Source organism: Sceloporus occidentalis, unplaced genomic scaffold (assembly GCF_023333645.1).
Source record: "Sceloporus occidentalis isolate IW3139 unplaced genomic scaffold, rSceOcc1.0.p SCAF_81, whole genome shotgun sequence".
Classification (NCBI taxonomy): domain Eukaryota; kingdom Metazoa; phylum Chordata; class Lepidosauria; order Squamata; family Phrynosomatidae; genus Sceloporus; species Sceloporus occidentalis.
In genome coordinates this window covers 2,134,917-2,155,798 of record NW_028317061.1, presented here as the reverse complement: position 1 = coordinate 2,155,798, position 20,882 = coordinate 2,134,917, and the positions used below count along the sequence as shown (strand labels likewise).

At 36.1% G+C, this 20,882-nt stretch overlaps 1 protein-coding gene across 2 annotated transcripts in view; it reads left to right on the top strand.

Annotated features, from left to right (window-relative positions):
• LOC149285312 (cell adhesion molecule 2-like) overlaps positions 1-20,882 on the top strand; it is an 82,031-nt gene that overhangs the window by 423 nt on the left and 60,726 nt on the right. For both annotated transcript variants that reach the window (XM_089495508.1, XM_089495507.1), the window contains exons 2-3: positions 1,832-1,969; positions 7,987-8,157. In XM_089495508.1, the coding sequence (XP_089351634.1) occupies positions 1,832-1,969; positions 7,987-8,157 (309 nt within the window). The remainder of the gene's footprint in view (positions 1-1,831; positions 1,970-7,986; positions 8,158-20,882) is intronic.

Genomic DNA, 20,882 nt, shown 5'->3' with positions numbered 1-20,882 from the left:
ACAGTGAAGTACAAATGCAGTGAAACTGCAGTAAATGTGCAGTAATACTGCAGTCAAAGTGCAGTATTGCAGTTTTTTCATGTCCAAAAACTGCAGTAATTTTTTCGTAAGGGATGGGATATTTTGATACTATAGCCTTTATTTAGTCAATGTCTGAGATTTGGTAAAGCTTCTAAATGTGAACCGTGTGACTATGTAGAATGCAGCATCTAGACACGTTGTTTTATGGGATATGAGGAATACTAAATGAGTAAGGAGCTATAGCTGGCAGCATAATAATAAAAAGTTCGAACAATAGTTGCCGGACAGCACTTACTAACTCTTGTGATTGCAATGAACATAATTTCATCTTCATAAAAAGGGGGCCTATCTTTTTTATCAATTCCAGTAATAAAGGGGGAAGCAATAAAGATTGCTTAATGAATCTTGGACCATTACCCAATGTTAAATACTAGATTGTTATCATATTCAGTATAAGAAAAAAATCTGATTTTTGGGATTGTTTTGGGAATCAGATTTTCTCTTCTGGGTTTTTTTTTTTTAATTTCTACATCAAAGTCAGGGCAAAGCTATAAAAGATACAAGTACCGCAGTTCAAAAATTGATACCCCTGTCCCAACAGGGTCCAGAACTTGTTCATCCTTTCCCATAAGATAAATGTGTACAAAAAAAAAAAAAAAAAAAAAGATAAATGTGTACAACATATTGCATACTTTATATGCAATACAATACATGTTCTTAGACACTCAAGGGATTAGATTCTGGTGGCATCTCTTCCTAAACCTTTCAACTATATTTTTCTAAAGAAACAGGTGTCGTAAAACTTGAAAATTAAAAAAAGAGCTCAAAGCTACTTGCTTTGTCTTAACCTTGTATTTTTCTTTAGCTCTTGCCATTTCTCCAATTCACCATTATTTTTTCTTGTTTTATTGGGTTCACTTCACCATTTATATCTTACTCTAAATGATCTGTGTTTTTTTTTTACCTATAAGAGTTCCAGTGACACGAAAAATCAAAAAGATTCATAGAGAAACCCAAGAAGCAACTCTTAAATGCCACACTTTATGAGATTCATTGAATGTCTGCAGCTGAATCAGATGAAATTGTTATAGTTTATTGCACATACGCCTATGTTCCTAACCTGTTATACAATTTTAAAGATTGATTTTATTTTTTTTTTGGCCCGAACTTCACTTATTTTAGAATACCAGGCTCTTTCACTTAATAGGACTAATGCTGGATGCCAGTCATATTATAGTTAATCCAGCTAGTGAATTGGTTTTTGTGCATAGTATGTTGAAAGCTGGCTTTTTTAAGTCCCACAGAGACTATTTTACAAAAAAAATCTTTACAAGTTTGCCATTAAGGACAAAAAATACCTATTCTAAGCACAGTATTTCAGGATAATAACTTCCTCGGCTTAATGCTTTTCCGTGGAGACCCATCTTTGGATTCAAAGTGTAAATGTGTCTCTAAATCCTCTGTATGAACTAATGTTGCAACATAATACAATATTTTCTAAAGAAAAAAAATACATTTTTTAAACAGTTCGCTATTTAAATATCAAAGAGAGCTTCAAAGTTTATTTTTTTTACAAAACACATTTATTTCATTTGCTTATTTGCTGTTAACATTTTTAAACTATTTCAACATGCTTTATGTTTTTATAAAATTGAAATATCTTTGTTTTATCTTTTTTATTTTACATACATTTTCTTTTCTTATATTAAAGGTCCAATGCAGACTCCTACATACCCATTTCTATATTTTAATAGTGTCTGATTAAGCGTTTTCAGATTATTACAACTAATAATATTGTTAATTCTTTAAGGTGTCCCAGAAAAGCCTCATATTTCTGGATTTACGTCACCGGTCATGGAAGGAGAATCCATTCAACTGACCTGTAAGACTTCTGGGAGCAAACCTGCTGCAAATCTAACATGGTTTAAAAATGACAAGGAAATACAAGGTATAAATGCATGTTATATATTTATCAATACAAAATAAATTATAATATTTCACAATAAAAATAATAATTTACAAATTACTTAAATATGTTAATTTTGTCATTGTACAATTCTACATAAAACTATGAAAATATAAAAACTAATATGATGGTTATTAATCATCATTAGTTGCTATTTATTCTTGACTTCACCAAGTAGATATTTTAATCAAAATGCATTTTTATACTTCTATTTAATACCTAACCGACAGAATGCTACAATAATAACACAATAATTAGAAATGATACATTATCCTAGCCATTATGCCGTTTGAACTAAAATGGAAATCCAAGTGAATTACATATTTTAAGGTATGACGATTTTTAAATTTAGTCTGCAAGAAAGAACACTTGGATAAAAAAAGTGCATAATAGAGGATTTGTGGCTTTATAAAAACAGCCTCTTCAAACCTATAAACTTTATATTACGAGTGTACTGATACAGTAACAAACCAAAAGGTTTGAGGAATACTCTTTAGTTTGTAACAGCCAAAAAAATATACCTTGTATGGACATACATTGTAACATTTCTTTTGTATGCAAATATATCCATGTAATGTATTTGTTGGCGTGAGTGTGTATATGTATGTATGTGTGTGTATATGCATGTGTGTGTGTGTGTGTGTATATTTTGGTCACACACCATATTTTAAACAATGTGTATATACAGCTGTATTACTCCACATGCTACCCTTAACATGCCAGAGTTGCAATTTTGTAAAGGATAATAATTTCCCCATGGTGAACATTAATACATTTTGAGGAAATTTGTCTGACCCCAGAGCTACCGCTGATGCGAGACAGCTTGCAGATCATCGAGAGATTTAGATCCACTTTAAATTTAGACCATTTCATCAGTCTGTCTGCTGTATGATTTTTAGATTCTACTCATAATAAAATAAAATAGCTTATCTGACACGGCCGCAGGAGCTTTCACCCAAAACCGTGCCTTACACATGCTTTGTATTATTATATATCACACAATGCTTTCGCAATTGACTTCTAACACCAAAGATTACCGTGTGCAATACATTATGAACAGAAAAGTGAGATGTAGTTCAAGGATGGGCAAAGCTGATATTAAAGTAATATTTATAAGAGATAAATAATACGTCATAGCCCAGGGTATAATAATAATGATTATAACACTAATAGTAATAACAATAATTGTAATAAGGACAACCATGTTCTTTAGACAAAGTAGATTATCAAAAGTCTTCACATTTACAGATATAGCCACAGTATATACCTTCATCTTGAGGTATGGAATCATGATTTGTTTGAAGTTACTAAGTGGCTTCCAATTGTTTGACTCAGTAAAATGTTACCCACGCTTTGATTCCACCTTTGTGGATTAGGTGCTTCATCACTCTTACCCAGTGATCCATGATTGATGGAGTAACCCAATGAATCCTAGCTTGGTGTTGTGATAAACTATATCTCTCGAGATTCACCCGTGAATCTGAGTTTTTTCCTCCAATCACAGAGTCTTGGGGTTAATAGAAACAATTCTTTAGGTCGTAGAGTTTAAAGATCCTTTTCTGGGCTCAGATATCAGAGCCCGACCATTTGATTCTTTTTTCTCTGACGAATTAGTGTTGAAATCTGTTCTCTTGAATAAAGGAAATTTAATTCAAACATCTGGTTTTAGACTTTTCTTCACTGGCATTATTTGTACAACTTAGTACAAGTGGTTAACTATTAAAATGTTTAATTTCTTAGTAGCTTATGGTCCGATCATTTAAGTTCCCAGGTTTGGCAGACTAGAGTAAATGTTACAACCGCAGCCACCGATTCTAGGTTTCCCAATACTAAGCCAAACTTAGACCCGTGAGCCAAAGTGTGTGCAAAAAATTGCAGAAGAGTTGTGTTTTATATTTGTGATCTCAATCTTCAAAATTTTACAAAAGATAAATTATCTACACAACTTCTCTAAAGGGTATGAGGACTGTGTGACACTCCTGTCCTGATTTAGCCTTTCCTGTGTTACTCCCTCTCATGTATATTCTTTATAACGGGGGACTGAATTTCAAGGACTCAAGGACAACACTTTTTAAATCATAGGAGAATTATTTATTTTGCCATTAATTGCACATCATCCCATGACACAGCCTGCCATAAATTCAATGACTATGTCCCTTTTCTAATCGCATATTTACACTTACAATGTTAATCATGTTTTGAAGATTTTGTTTTTGCATTATAATACAAAGGAAAGCAATGGAGCAATATATTTGTGTAAACTTATAAATAAATATTACGGGAGAACGTGACTTAAATAACCCAACAGTCAAAAATGGAGATGTTTTCACTTTAAATCAGTGTGAAATCCCTGCTCCTTAAGCTTATGATTCTAATAGAGCAACACAGTGTTATCCTCATATAACGTTATTGTATTTCTATGCAAAAAAGGTTTAAGTCCTCAGCAGAGGTTATGAATTGTGTTTCTTGCCCACGGTGTTCTCGATTGCACAACGTTATTGAAATCATTGTATAAAATATGCTTTCTGTTTACCCAATTACTTTTGGAGGCAGTAAAATCTGAAAGATTGGATCTCTCCTGTTTCAATCAGGAGTTTGAATCCTTAAAATTGCTTGCTTTTAACATTTGATTGTAAGCAATTATCACTAAACAGTCAGTGCATCCTATTATTTTGTCCGGCTAAGATACAAAGGGCGTTCAGTAACTCCACTGTCAACGTGAATGCTCATTTATCAAGCCTGATACACTGTGAGTAAATTATCCGAATGCCTGAGGGTGTATCTTAGATTGGGTCCAAAAGGTTCAACTGGATAGCTAACGTTTTCTGAATTGGCTGCATTAAAACAAGGTTATATCCAAGACTGTTTGGGCAGTACAACAAAACAACAAGCTGGGGCAGAAAATCCAGGAGACCACGTGATGTCTTAAAATGGTTTCTCGTTAACAAAAAATGGTGTATTTTTAAAAAATAATTAAACACTTTGTGATATATTTGCAATACAACATTTTGACTAATAAGAATTGATAGAGGCAAATATCGAAGGGATATTCAATACTGTTTGGAAAATTATAGGGTAATTTATAAGATCAGATATTGACTAGAGATTGTATAGTAAGCAGGCTACAGAGAGTTATTATCCAAGTGTTTCTCACCTGTCATACAACTATATTTTGTTTGTTTCCAAGTCCCATATTCTGGTTAAACCAATATAAGTGGACCCGTAATTCTCTGGTATTGGCCAATAGGCTACAGGAACCAAAGCTAATTAATAGGCTTCAGGGTGGCATTTGACCTACAGGCAAACATATTCTATCGTGGCCTAGTTCTGCCCCCCATGCAACTGGTCGTACCTACCAACTTGCTCCATTGCTGGTCTCCTCTTCCCAGATATGCATTAGTTGACTTTTCATTGATTTTGATAAGGACTAAGGACTGCTCTGAAGGTGACCTTGCAGATAACTCAAGGTGACCAAGTTACAAATGAGTTTCTCACAAGTTCTGATGCTCAAGCCAGTCACAGGTTATACAGTAACTTTGCGGTGCTGAGTGATTCCTCTTGCTAAATACCTGAGATCCTCTAAGAATAATAATATTTCACGTGAAGATATATATTTCACCAGTCAATATAGTTATCTGAGTTCTTATTTTGGTCCAATATACATTGCATTTTATCAGGCATTCAGTGGGTTAAAGTGAGTATAAAGCCTTTTATTTTGTTAGGCATGCTGAAATTGAATTCTCATTCTTTTATGTAGGTTATCTCCTTTTCCCTTAGGGAATATATAAACTGAAACTGTCTGCATTTTATTTTTTTATTAGGGCACTCGGGGCATATATGATCCCAGTAGAGTTTTATACTGTTAGAATATATTTCAAAACAGTAGTTTGACAAAAAAATGTAATGAGGATGCACTTTACTGAACTAATAAAATATCAATAAACAATAACTTATTATTTTTACTAAAGGTAATAGTATTTATTTTAGCATTTTACACTTTTTGTGTAATTTGGAAACCACAAGACTGAGGAGCAGTGCTCAGAAATAAATAAACCCGGGGACATGGTCTCGGTTAGCAAAAGGTCAATGAACGAAAAGCAAAGTGGAGAACTTTCTGGTTCATATTTTTACCTGGGATCATCAGTAAAATGGCTTCATACGCTTCTGTTTACACACACACACGCTTATAACAGAGGGAATATATATATATATATATATATATATATATATATATATATATTCCGGGGGTTCCAACACACTCTCATTTTTGTTCATCTGCATCTACTATACTAATACATAGGAGAGGCAGCTAAATACCCTCCAGATCTACGGACGGGAGATGATCCTCATTTTGCGAGAGAGCTGCCGATTTTTTGAGCTCTGCTATGCCTAAATACTTTGTGAATATCTTGTTTCCCCGTTGGAAAATGGATAAGCCTTTCAACCGGAGTTAGGCTGGAGATTCCTGTATAGTTAGTTCTCAGTAGAGCAAGGATTTTCATTTGTTTTGTTGTGCCTGACTTGAACAAATAAAAGCAGTCCAATCCTCTTATAAAACTATCTTTGTGTCTGAGCTGTCTCTAGAATCTTGGAGAGTATGTGCGAATAGAGATTCCTGGACAAAAGTACTAAACTAAAGTATATTTTGCCACTATATATATATATATATATAATTATTATTATTTATTGTTTTATATAGCACCATCACATAACAAGTAGTATGTACCAAATTGAATTACAGAGAGAACAGGTGAGGAGGGCCCTGCTCAAAAGAGCTTACAGTCTAGAGGATAATTGATGTGGGGCAATAGTTTGGTGTGGAAGCTGAACATTTACCAATTACTGTATTAACAGGGGTGATTTTCTTAAATTAATGTAGGTTGTCTCACTCTGGGCTGTCACTTTACATTCCAAACAAAACTTGTTTTTCTTTCCAAAACAAAGACATTTCTAAGTGACCCCAAACTTTTGAATGGTGTTGTGTGTGTGTGTGTGTGTGTGTGTGTGTGTGTGTATATATATATATATATGTATATATATCACCAATCTTTTTCTCTTATAAGAAGCCAAATGAGTGTTTCATGCACCCCTGGTTCCAGAAACATAGAACATATGGTGGGATAAAGAAATGAATTCTAATTATCACATAGATAACATTTATTTTCCCAGCCTTATAGCAAATTACCTGGGGGGGGGGAACTTGCCAACAAGCACATTCATAAGCTTTCTGGAGTGGAAAGAGAATAGTTTTCAGCAGGATTCCAGACAAAAACATGCACGACCTACTGGTAATGTAAAAACAGGTTTGCATAGCATTAACTGTCAATATTGCATCCAAAATAAAGTGGGATTTGGGTACAGCAACAGTATCTGTGCTTCTGTTTCTTGCTTAGTTTAGTCTGTCTGTTTGTATGTTCAGCCATCTAGACCGTTGTATCGCATCATATGTTTTAAAATTGCAAGGTTTACTTAAAGATGTCAATAAATAATTTGTCTGGTAATCCATCTGAAATATTACATTTATCCAGATAACAGGAAAAAAAATGATATTCACTTAAGATTCTTATTCGACTCTCTTTAACTATTAAGTCATTATTGATAACTACAGGGCTAGATAGGGGACAAAATAAGGCAATGGCCAAAAAAGCGACCAATGGCCGCTAAATGATATACATGCAGCCATCGGCTGGATACACGCTACTCTTTTACACTGCCATGTATATTTAACCTTAACTCACAAGATCTGCCATTAGAGTGACTCTAAATATAGGTAGCCCATGCCATCAGGCACTGGACCACCGGGAATTTTCCAGATGGCCAGTCCAGGCCTGAATAAATAAACACTGTGTGGACCTTACCAAAAAATTGAAGAACATATAGGTGCATTTCATTATGGATTATAGAATGGCAAAGCCTTATGATGCTATGGAGATCGATTACCATAAAATACATAATTGCAGTCATCCTAAATCTTCTCTGGTTTTTTTTTCTCTACACAGGTGTGAAAAAAACCCAACAAAGAGATAGTAACGGCAAGACATTCACTGTTGTAAGCATCCTGGATTTCCGAGGGGACCGCAGGGACGATGGTGCTATCATAAGATGCAGGGTGGACCATGTATCTTTGAACTCCACACCTCAAATAGCAACTCAGACATTAGAAATACACTGTGAGTATAAAATAGATTTAGATGGGAATAAACGATACTGCAATTCCACTTTTGAATGAAATTTCAATTTCTGATATCATCTAAAGGCATTCATATGGAAAAAAAAAATAAAGGGACCCGTTTTAGAAGGCCCAAGATATACATCTTGTATTCTTTCATCTAAAACTGCAGTAAAGTAATGTGCATATTTTTGCGCAGGGATAATTCCATGTCATCCTATACCGGTTGCCACCTTTGAGGTTTTTGTCATGTAAAATGCTTTGTAAAATTTGCTTACGTGTGTGTTATTTGATACTAGTCTTCAGCAGAACTTTGTCCATAAAAATAATCAGAGTGTATTTTTTTTTTTCATTGATCCCGTCGATTTATCTGAGGAGCTCTGCGGGTTCATTTGGTCAAGGGGGAGGTTTCTTCTCTTACCCCTCTCAGTAACATTAAAATTTTCTTACATTACATTTGAAGAAAGAGAAAAGGCCCAGACATTGTGCTGGATTCAGTAGGATTTTAATTCAATTTCTTTGAGATATCTCTCGCGTTAAATCCCCCGTTATTAATCACTATCATTAATCATGTTTTTATTAACGTTTTGCTAAACATACAACCAAAATTTCTTCAACTATTTGGTAGGCTAGGAAAAAAATTATGAGAAAAATACATTGCCTGTTATTTCCAACAATAGGGGTGTCAAAGTGCATGTTTTTAATAAAAAAAATAACTTGTTCATTTACATAAAATGTTAGTATTTTGACCCACAGGAAAAAAAAAATTATATTTTTCATGGGGTCTGTAATGCAATTTTAGTTATTTAACCTATTGGAAAGTGGCCATTTTCACATTGTTAGCACTACGTAGAAAAACTGGCTAATTAACATTTAGGTTTCTCCACGCATTGGTTTTCATTATATTCCTGAGCTTGTTAACTTTTTTTTTTTAATTCTAAATTGCCATAGGAGGTTTCCACATTTTCCACTGTACAATTCAACATTACCCCTTAAAAATAAGAAGGGTTAATTGAGGTCATAGCTGGAATATTTTAAGTGACTGGAAAGAAAATGTGCACTTTTTTTTTTGTTAATATACTTTTTTTCCCCTTGTAAATAATTCACATCATTTCTGTTATTTTCTAGACCTTGTTATGACACTGACATATTTCAGAAAAAAAAGTTATGATGGAAAGTACAAAAAAAACCCAAATCTTCAAGATGAAGGATATACTAAAATAGGTTTTGAATTTCTACAAATGAAATCAAATTTCCGATGAATAAAAAAAACTAAATTACTGTCAATTTATCTAGATGCATAAATAACTAGAATGCTGTATTTTCTTGCAATGGACGCCAGTGAATGCAACCGAATATTTTGTTTCAAAAAGGGCAGCTAATTTGTAAGGCATTTGCTTTCATGTGCGTATTCCCTTAAACCATGCTATGGGTGAAATCATTTTAAAAAATGTATCAAAAGTTTGCATATTCTATGTTTTTTTCAGCACTCAGCCCCGTCTCCCTGCACTGCAGGGGTGCTACAAGAATCAAAGAAAAAGCCTGTCAAGTTAGATTCATTCCTTGCTTTGTAGGATTTGAAATCTGCTTACAAGATATATAGAAATACATCTTTATGAAAAATAGTGCATGCAAAGTTATTGCTCTTAAATATGTGGCGAAAATATTTTAGGTTCACTATTTGTTTGTCATTTATTTTATTTTCTTTTTTAACCAATAATTTCAGTGTTATGGTAGACAAGAATGCAAATATACAGTCTAACTGTGATAATATTTTCATTATAATCTATTGCCAGACTGTACAGGAGCAGAATAATGGTTTGTATTTAAAATGTGTAACCAGGTTGTCCTATAGGTGTGGGCAAGGGGAGTTCCAGATCACCTGGGACCTGTCTAGGTCTGCATAGATTCGTTATTCTGTTTTCTGGTTCTTGCATGGACCATAAAGAAACATAGAATCTGATAGCAGATAAGAACCATATGACCCATCCATTCTGCCCATTTCCAGATGTAAAGACTCAGAACGCATGGTCTTGTCCTAGATTAAGGATAACTATATGTCTATCCCATTCATGTTTAAATTCTCTCACTGTACTAGCCTTTACCATTACTGCTGGTAAACTGTTCTGCTTATGGACCACTATCTCAGACACACTATTATGCCTAGGTTAATATGTTAGAATGTAGTGACCAGGACATAAGACATCCATACTGGTGAAGGCATAGGTCTCTGGGTTCCCCACTAAATCAACGTTTTACATGGAAGTACATATGGAAGCCATGATGCTCTTTGAGCAGCACCCTAGTCATCCGTGTATTTGAACACAGTGTGTAGTAGGTAGCCCCATGATGGGATGCATTTTGAGACCCCCTGCTGCTGCTTGTTTAATAACCTTGTGTCTTGCTTTTTTGAATGCCTGGAGGGTTTTCAACAATCTCATAATCTAGACTTGCCTGGCAAAAAACTCAAGCCCCTTTATTTATTTCTCCTTTCAAAGCATCAATTCTTTATTAACTATAATTCTTCAGCTGGATTTGTACACATGAGTTTCATAATGCTGTCAAATCCAAATAATCTTGTGAAGCATTGAGGAGTAAAAAAAAATGATGTGCTCGTTTAGTAGGGATAATAGTAAAAAATAATGTTCACAGGTGATTTAAGGACAATTAAAAAAACTTTTGGTGTATAGGGAAAAGTTGTGTATTCGGATTCGTACAAATTTTATGTTAAACAAATATACCAATTTCAAGCATTCGTACGTTCCTCTGATAACGATGAGGGTCCCCACCTAAACAAGCCTTCTCTAAGAGTGTGACTGCTTCCCAGAGACAGGTACGGTAGGAACTGCACCAGTCTACGATAGAACACTTTGGGGCTTTCCATTCAAGGAGCATGTCAAAGCAGCAGTCTGAGAAAGTGACATGACGGCTTGGTCAGTTTATCGTTCTCTGAGATCCCAAAAAGCTCCCAAAAGTCAGACTATGTTAAATGGAGGGGGGGGCATAAGGCTTTTCTGGAGGCCACTCTGTTCCATGATATGCCTTTTAACCCCCTATATGCCACTATATCCCATGATATGCCCCTGGCATATAGGGGTATAAGGCATTGCTGGAGGCAGAGTGGAATATAGAGGGTTAAAAGGCATATCAGGGAGGCAGAGTGGCATATAGGGGGGTATAAGGCATTTCTGGGGGCAGAGTGGCAAGCCTGGGGGCAGATGTTCATAACTGGGGGGGCAAGTGGCAAAAAAAAGGAAATAAAAACATGAAAAATATTTTTCTCAATCATAGCTTTAAGTAAATATGAAAAAATAGTTTACATGAATTAATAAAGAAATAAAAGTTTCTTACAAGATTATCGTGAAGAATAATGTGATCAGTGTTTTGTTCCACTGAATAAAATGGAACTTTTTCATCTAAAAATGTTTCCAGTAGCAAATGCTTTGATTCCATTATGTGTAATGTATTTAACTTTTCAGTCCCAGTCCGGCCCTGCTTCTGGGGTGTGGCTTAGTGAGGGCTAGCCACTCATAGCATAGATTTCTATGGGAGTAGAATTGGGTGCAAGGGGGTACTTATAAATGTTGCTCCCCCACCCTGGGGAAAAAAACTGCTTGACCAAGGGACACCTAGAGAGTTGCCAGGTCAGACAGTAAAGGGTCTATACCAGGCATGTCCAAAGCCCGGCCCGAGGGCCAATTGCGACCCGCGTTCCGGACTGATAAGGCCCCCCAGATAAGTTGCCCAAATATAGATCTGGTTTTTTTATATTAAAGCCAGAGTGATTTAACACCTGTTTAGATTTGTCATCCAAGTCACGAAATGAAAAGTATGCCGTTTTCAATAAACTTTGCATAAAATAGTTAATTTGCATTTAATTTTAATGGTTCAAAGAATGTCAGGCAAAATGGTCGGCCCTCGCACATGTTCACTTCATCAAATCTGGCACTCTTCGAAAAAAGTTTGGATATGCCTGGTCTATACAAATCCTATTCTACCTGGGAGGCTTTTACTAACAGAACCACATGGGATTTCCTCCCTTCTCCTCCCCCTCCTAGTCCTAGTAAATGCGAGACTAATTTCTCCCATGAAGGTTAGCAGTCACTGTCCTTTAGTCCCTAAACATGCTGGATGTCGTAATCTCTGAATGTTTACTAGAAAAGCAACACAGACATTTGAGATGCTTTTCTTTGTCAACAACCTATTAATGTTTCTTTCCGTCTCTGATAAAAGAGTTATTTTCTGGGAAGGAACTAGGCATTGCACGGTGCCAGGACTGGTGTTGAATTACAAACAGCTCAGAAATATCACGATAAACTCCTAGATTTGGCCATGCATAGGATATAATAGATCTACAGGGATGTTCCAGCAGCGTAGTATAATTGTAGTGTAAATAAGAAGCCTCCATGCAGACAACAGATCCCTTACCCACACACAGGTAATACCCACGTGAGACCCCAATCGGGTGCCGCTGCAACGGTTCCCTTCCGGAATCAGAAAAAAACAAAACAAAGCTCCTGATCAGTTACACAGCTTACTATCTGATCCAGGAAGTAAAAAAACGTCATGACGCCAGTACCTCCGTTAAAAAATTCAAAACTTTATTTCGCTTCACACAGCGTAGAAGATGAGGAATTGGCGGAATCTTATGCGTTTTGCCCATATGGGCTTAATCATAGCCCATAATTATAGTGTGAATTGCATATAAAGAGGACTTGTGATGCAGAGTAGTAAAAAAGGATCATCAAGTAGGTATAGCCCACTCATTTCTGTTCCACGTTTACCACTTTGCATCAAAATATTTTTTATGCATAAACCCCATTTTCTGGTTACAAAAGCATTGCTGTTTTCTTGACTGTTATTCAACTTCTTAAACTTTGTTTGTGTTCGTGCACAGATAGCAGCTCAGATTTTTGCAGAACATTTTACTCTCTATCATTCTCTCGGGTAGTTCCGGGGATAAATAATAAAAAAGCCGTCACAATCTGTTTCTTCTGTAATTTTTCATTTCGGGGGAGGCCCGCAATGCATTGTAGGTCATTGTACTGCACAGCAATGTATTAAAGACCTTTCCGCTATGAAAAGGGCTAAATACTATTTGACATCATTTATTTCTCAAACACATGGGTCATCACGCATTTGGACTCAGTGGAGAAAGAAACTCTATAACATGCGTTTCCTCGCTTATTATTCTCTATGTAATCAAGCTTTTGAAACAGCACTGAAGGCATATCTGTAATTCCAACTGAAATTTGTGATGCTGTTTTGTAGTTGATTTACACCCTACTCCGTAGCTTGAAAGTGCATTTTGAGGCATAAAATAGCTTTTAGCAGAGAACAGAAAGTAAAAGCTAATTTATAGTTGTAACAACCTGTTTTGGAGCTTAAAGTGGAACTCCGAAAAGAAGCACATGTGATAAGAAGCCATGCAGAGGTTATCACTCTCCTTTTAAAGCGTCAAGATGCACCTTAATACGTTACATGCTTGCTAAAGGATATCGAAGAACCATCATTCGTCTAATTGTCTGTATTTGTTCAGGGCAATACCGTGAACAATGAATTATTTATGGAAAATGCTTTACTGTGTTGTAAAGTACTTTGTCAAAAAAAGTAAAGAGTCACATCACATTTTAGGGCTGGACTTGCCCTTTAAGGCCAGAGGCCGGCAAATGACACCAGTGTGATTGACGGCTGGCTAGGAGAGTCCGCGTGTTACTTTTTTATGGCTGTGCAATGTGTGGACTGGTATGACCAGCCGGTTGTCGCATATTGCTGCACACAGTCTGCTGCTGGAGCTTGTTCCTGCCTACTTCCCTCTCAGGAGAACTGCTTCCTCACATCTTTAATATTAACTAAAGTAATTTATGAAACTTGTTTTAGTGTATTTATTTTGTTGATATTGCTAGGAAGGGGGGGCAAGGAGCAATGAAGGCACAGACCAGTTGTATGGGGCAATGATGATTCAACAGCTGTTGAAGTTGGGAAGCCTGAGGCAATTGTTCGCACCAGGGACCCCGTGGTTTCCAGTTATGCCCCTGCAAGGACCTCATAGACCTCCGCAGCAAAAATTGGCTGCTGCCCCCACACTGACTTGCCACCCCAGGCCTAAACCAGAACACGTTACTGATCCTTGAGGCTGTAAGCTCCGTGTCTCACAGGAGAACATAGTATGAAGTGTTTCAGCTCCTTCTGACTATTTACTTAATAAAGCAAAATATTTAATGACGCACAGATCTGAAAGTGTAAACTAGAGAGAAAGATGCTAATTCCTGGAGGAACTGAAGTACAAAAAAAGCAATGTGATACTAAAAAGGTATCTGTTTGTTTTCCTGTGCAGTTACTAAAATAGTAATGTGAAATATGCAATCAGGGTGCATATTTCTGTCAATCCAAATTGTTATGTTATTGCCCATTTTGCATCACTAAAGCACTATATAAATGAATAAATATATGTATATATATATATATATATATATACGATGTCAAAAAATAGAGTATTGCAGAGTATGCGGTGATACCTTTTTTTTTGGACTAACATAATATTAAAAAGACAAGCTTTCGAGAGTTATCCTCCCTTCATCAGGTCCGAAGCAATACTAATCAACATGATAGAGGTTACAACTTAAAACAAGTAATGGTATAAGGGGGGGGGTTGAGTGGGGTGTCGTAAATAATAGGTCTGGAGGTGAGAAATGCAGAGAGGTAGAGAGATAACCCAGGGACAGAACAAATAAACTTAGGGAACCAATAACCACAGTAAAACATCAAAGATAATAGCAATTAGACATAGATGAAGTTCATATGAAGTTCTGGTAGTGTGTAAGGAAACCAGAATCCACATTAAGTCCCTCTTTTATGGTGTTAAAATGTGTAATCATTTTCATCTCAAATGTTTTTCTTTCCTGAGAGTCTCTGAAATTTCCTTTGAGTACTTTAATTTTTAGGTTTTGGATGGAGTGATTGTTCTGTGTGAAATGATGTCCTACCGGGGTGCAATATTTTTCTTCCTCGTGGTTTTTGATGGAGCTTCGGTGCAGGTTCATTCTAAGGTGCAGCTTAAGCCCAGTTTCTCCAATGTAGCCCCCTTTGTCACATGCAGAGCATTGAATCATGTACACCCCGTTCGCCGATGTACATGAGTAAGAGTCTTTGATGCTGTATGTTTTGTTGTTGTGACTGGCTGTGTTGCTGTCACATATATGTTGGCAAAGTTTGCAGCGGGATTTGTTGCATGGTACAGTGCCATTCTGTGTATGCTCCTGTTCTGGGGCCAGTTTGCTGCGCACTAATCTTTTCCTCAGGTTTGGTGGTTGTTTGAATGCCAGTATTGGGGGCTGAGGGAATATTTTTTTCAGTATGGGGTCTTCTGAGAATATCGGCTGTAGGTCTTTAATAATTTTGCGGATTTCCTCAAGAGTTGGGTTGTAGATAACTACCAGAGGGATCCTGCTTGTGTTATCCTTTTTTTTGTATTCTAGAAGCCTTTCCTGTGGTGTTCTTACAGCAGATTTAATTTTTTTGGATATAGTTTTTTCCTTGTAGCCCTTCTTCTTAAATGACTCTGCCAGCGCGCCCAGGTGTTTGTCTCTGTCCTGAGTGTCAGAGCAGATACGGTGGTATCTTATGGCTTGGCTGTAAATGACACCTTGTTTAGTGTGTTTGGGATGAAAGCTTGAATTGTGAAGGTAGCTGTACCTGTCTGTGGGTTTTCTATACACGGAAGAGTGAAGAAAGCCAGAGGTGACGGTGATGGCGCAGTCCAGGAAGCTCACACTGTGTTTTGAGAAATTCATTTTGAGTTTTATAGATGGGTGGATTGAATTAAAAGATTCGTGGAATTTTAAAAGGTTTTCTTCTCCTTCTGTCCATATTATGAAGATGTCGTCGATGTAACGGTAATAATTATGCGGTTTGTGGGGGTGAGTGGCTAGGAATCTCTGTGTGTCAGTATGAATTCTATGAGCTTGGCGATGGTTTCACTATCATATTTTTGTGTGGCATTGCTGGAGGAGAGGAATTTGATGCAGGCCTCAATACCATCTTTATGGGGGATGTTGCTATATAAAGACTCCACATCCATGGTTGCAAGTATTGTATTGGCAGGAAGGTTACTAACTTGGCTCAGTTTATTGAGAAAATCAGTGGTGTCCTGTATAAAGCTCTCAGTGCTGATAACTAGGGGCTTAAGAATGTTTTCTATAAGGCCAGATATAGATTCGGTAAGAGTTCCCATACCTGTAATAATGGGCCGTCCTGGGTTGCCTGGCATATATACATATATATTTATATATAAATATATATACATATATTTATATATAAAGCATAAATATATAAATTGATTTTTATTGACACTTATATACCTTCAAATTGTACTTTTTAAGTAGAGTCAGTCCCGATTTTGGACCAAACCCTATTTCTTTGCTAAATGTGCAGAATGTTTATCACAACTGTACATCTCACAATAATTAGTATAGAAACATACTTTTTAATGAAAAATTAAGAAATGTGTTTTTCACATAAATAATTAGCAGTCTTACCAAACCTTATAAGCAAATGTATTACTCAGAACATGTATTCTTACATGCTGGGCCTCTCTGCATAGACCTATTGATTCAAAATGCCCCCCATTAGGTAAGACAGACCCTCTTTCCCCTAATGTCTCTTTTTTTTCTAGGCGCAGAAGAAAGCTCATCCATCCCCCTTTGCCACATGTATAACTATTGCCCTAATATAAAAATGGCTGGTTAGTACAGGCATTAATATTGACAAAGTTGATAGACGTATCTACTCATTCAATAAAGGTGTTGCCAAGTGGGATGAAGCACCAGGTCTGTTCTGGACAGTCCTATATGAAGTCTGTCCATCTGGAATGTGTATAAAGTGCTTACTGGTAGTTAAATAATGTATAGAGGCCACATGAATCTGCCAATAGTTGTTATAGTCCCGTCTAGTATAGGTTCAATGTCTTGTATGAGCCTAGCACCAGCTTTATCAATCATGGTTACCTGCATACAAAGCTTCACAATTGATCTTTGCATTCTTTTCTCTTGAAAAGGACTACATCTGGGAGGATGATATATATAATTACATATGGTTCATTTTCTTTAATCAGGTCCTATACAGTAATTATTTAACTAACTGCCACATACCTGTTTCATATATCATGTCCGCTGCTGCTTAGAATTTAATTATCCAGTGTTATGTCTTAACATTCTCATTAGTCAACATAATACAATTTTTTATGTTTCCTTAAGTTATTCTGTTTGATTAAAAAATCATTCCTTTGGTTTTTAAAGTATTTTTTCTTTTTAAAGTAATCGATCATGGGAAATTAAAAACACACATTTAATATGTGATAAGCTTTAACCCAGGATGTCATGTAAAATAAGCTGCAATCATGCCATTCCTAGGTAATTCTGGCTACTCCCTTTGCAGTCTGATGTGTGGATGTTTTCGAACCAGCAGGTTATGTTCTGTCATCTGCTCTGAAATGAGTCACTGCTGATTTATTCGTCTGAATTGTGTAGAGACAGCATAATTCTTTCATGCAGACTTTGTTACTCCCCTTGAACAGCCTAAGCATAGGATACAGTAGGCAAGCAGGAGAGAAAAAACACTAAATGTAAGCAAAGTGGCATAGTTGAGCGCTATTTTACATTTAAAGGGACAGTATGCTCTACCAGACAACCACACTAAAGATAAAAGCATAATTAAGTTTTTTAGTATATACCTTTCAAAAACAATAAACAAAGAAAACAATAATGTGCTTACCTTAAGTAGAAGCTGCAGCTGTCCTCTGGCATCTGAGGTTTCTTGTTACTGATTGGCATACCTTGAAACTTTCTGGCTGCAGCTACCCGGAAATCCCTGTAATGACCTAGAGAAGCCGCGCTTTACCCAGATTCTCCAGGCAAAAACCTGAGAGTTATGGTGATTGGCTGCTTGCATTCGTTTTATAAAATGACTGTAGTTAAGTACCCCTACATTAATTTAAATCATTCATCCTATCATTATGACTTACACCAAAATCAAATCTGTAGTTAATGGACTAGTTTTATAATGTATGATGTTACCAAGCGTGATACTAAATAATATTTGTTCTAAGTTCCATTGACTAATCTAAAATGGTTGACCCTTGGAGAAATTGCATGCTATTAGAGATGTGACATCACATTTTGTACTGTGGAGGGGTAAAGAATGGAAAATGCTGTCATGCTGGACGTATCTTAATACTTCCTTTGAGAAATCTTTATTCTTTCACACACTACAGCACCATATCTTGGGTCCATTCTTGCCAGTCCACCATTAAGGGAGAATAGGCACTCCACGGAAAGCTGAACCAGAAATCCTATAACCAATTGCTGCTTAGCTAAATACTGACTGTGAAGCTGTGCACCGGATAATGTGATGTTTTACTCTAACTACATAGAGTAGTTATTTTTATCACAACTTCTTAGGGTCTTATAATTTTTTAATTTAAAATCAGTATGACTGATGACATGTTAATGTATGCATAGTGTTTTTTAATAGTTTAGTGGAAGCCGCAATTTACAGATGGGCATGGGGACCAACTGGTTATTTAACATAAGTAATATTCATTGATAATTCAGCCAAAATCACAATCACCAATTATGGAACTTTAATTTGCCTACGGATAGTGATAAATTGCGGTATTTAGGACTGTAATTTCCGGTGAAAGCCAAGAGCTTGCTTTCTGCTATCTTTGCATGTCTTAGCAATAAGTTTTTGTTTTTTTTAAATCTGTTCCAATAAGTATTTTCTAAGTATCTGCAGAATTAGTTTTAATTACCACTAGCTGCTGAAATCAGAAAAAAAAATCCATAAGACCAATGAAAAATTTCAAATTTGCATATAGAAGGAAGAATTGTGATAGCTTTTAAATAATATATACATATTTGAAATATTTTGTATAGGTAAGGATAGATCCTTTTTATGAGAATCATAGCTTTTATTCTGTTGATGTGTCTCAAAGGTATCAATGACAATGCCATTTAAAATACATGCCCCAGTCCTTTGCTGAGCAAGTAAATGTCCTGGGTATACCAAAGGTGGTGCTTGGCACACCTTGGCACCCATTCTTAGCAATACCATTGCTCCCAGTTCCCATAGCACATACATGCATACTAACCCTATGCTTATACTTATCAGGCACCTGGAGCTAAATCACAGGAACAGTAAAATAATTCAACACCTCCACCAAAAAAATAATAAAACTAAATATATACTTTTTATTTCAAAAAAATAATCTAGAAGATGAAAGTATAATGCTACAATCTGCATGTTAAAATGAGATCAATTAGGTTAATGATGGCTGAAGATAAGAAATTAATGATTAAATGGAAAATAATTTAAAATGCTGCTCCATTTGCTTCAAAAATCTCTCTCTGAAAAGTAATAGGACTGGCTTCCTAAAGGTTAATTGTGTATTAATGCCCTGTGGATGGGACTTTTCATTATGAGCCACCTAATAAAAATACTTTTAAGGATCAATTAGTTCCTAATATTATCATATCCATATCCATCAGAGTTATGTTTATTATTTAACCATGAATCCAATGGAGGACATATCTATAACAAAATGGTACTTAATAAATCCCATCCTATTGTATTGATATTTAAAAGGTACTTATTTAAGTACTTGCAATACTAAGAATAATTTTACTGTATTATATTGCACGTACAGCTATTGTCTTTGATGTTATAAAAGTATAACTGATACTGTGCCTGTCCTCTGTTGGCACATCCATCATTGTGTGATTATTGGTATCATTAGGTTACACAGAGGGCTGGGAAGTCATCATTCTTCTCCTAGGTAGTGACCCTGTGCATGCTAGATTGCCATAATCATAATCAAGGCTCTTGGTGTCATGTCACATCCACTTCTGGAAGCACAAGGAGGCTCAGGGTCATTGTCACTTGCTTGTTAAAGCACCTCCCCCCCCACCCTGTGGGACTTGACTCTTCTCCATTGGAGTCATGGCTCTGCAGACACAAGATCAGATATTTCCTCCAGTAGTCCGGTAATGCTGCTATGATTCCCAGAACATCCAGCCAAACACAGAAAGTTACCAAGTATGAGTATTGTTTTGGAAAAAAAACTGGATCTTTGGTCAGGACAGCTGGCGTTTGGAACATAAACCTCATTGTCAGGATTATCCTGATCAAATCAAGACTGATGGCAACTATGTACAGTTAGTATTTATCTTTTCAGAGGGCTAAATACCATTAAATGGACAGTCTACAACGAGATATTTTTCTGCATAAAACCCAGCGCTGTATAAAGTAACATAGATAGGATTGACTGAAACCTGCTGTATGTTTTTTGTTCCAATACATTTCCTTTATCTGCAGACCTGGAGGCGGCAATTGTTGTCAGTCATGTGAGTTTCCCTGCTCAAATATCACACTGATTTGTTACAGCAATGTTAATGACGTCCGTTCCCCCCCATAGACTTTAATTAACCAGAGTGTCCAATTGGGTCAATAAGACTCGGTCTTTCTAATACTCACCACAGGCAGCATTATGTCTAGATGTTTGCCCAGTAGATTGGGCTACGGTAATAGAGAGAACCCACAAAATGGCCAATACGCAACTGCATGAAAACATTATTATGGAAAAAACTGTTTATAAAAGAAAACAGCTCAATATTTTTTTAAAAGCATACGATTAAGAATAATAAAAAAATAGGAGCTCCCTTTTAAGAA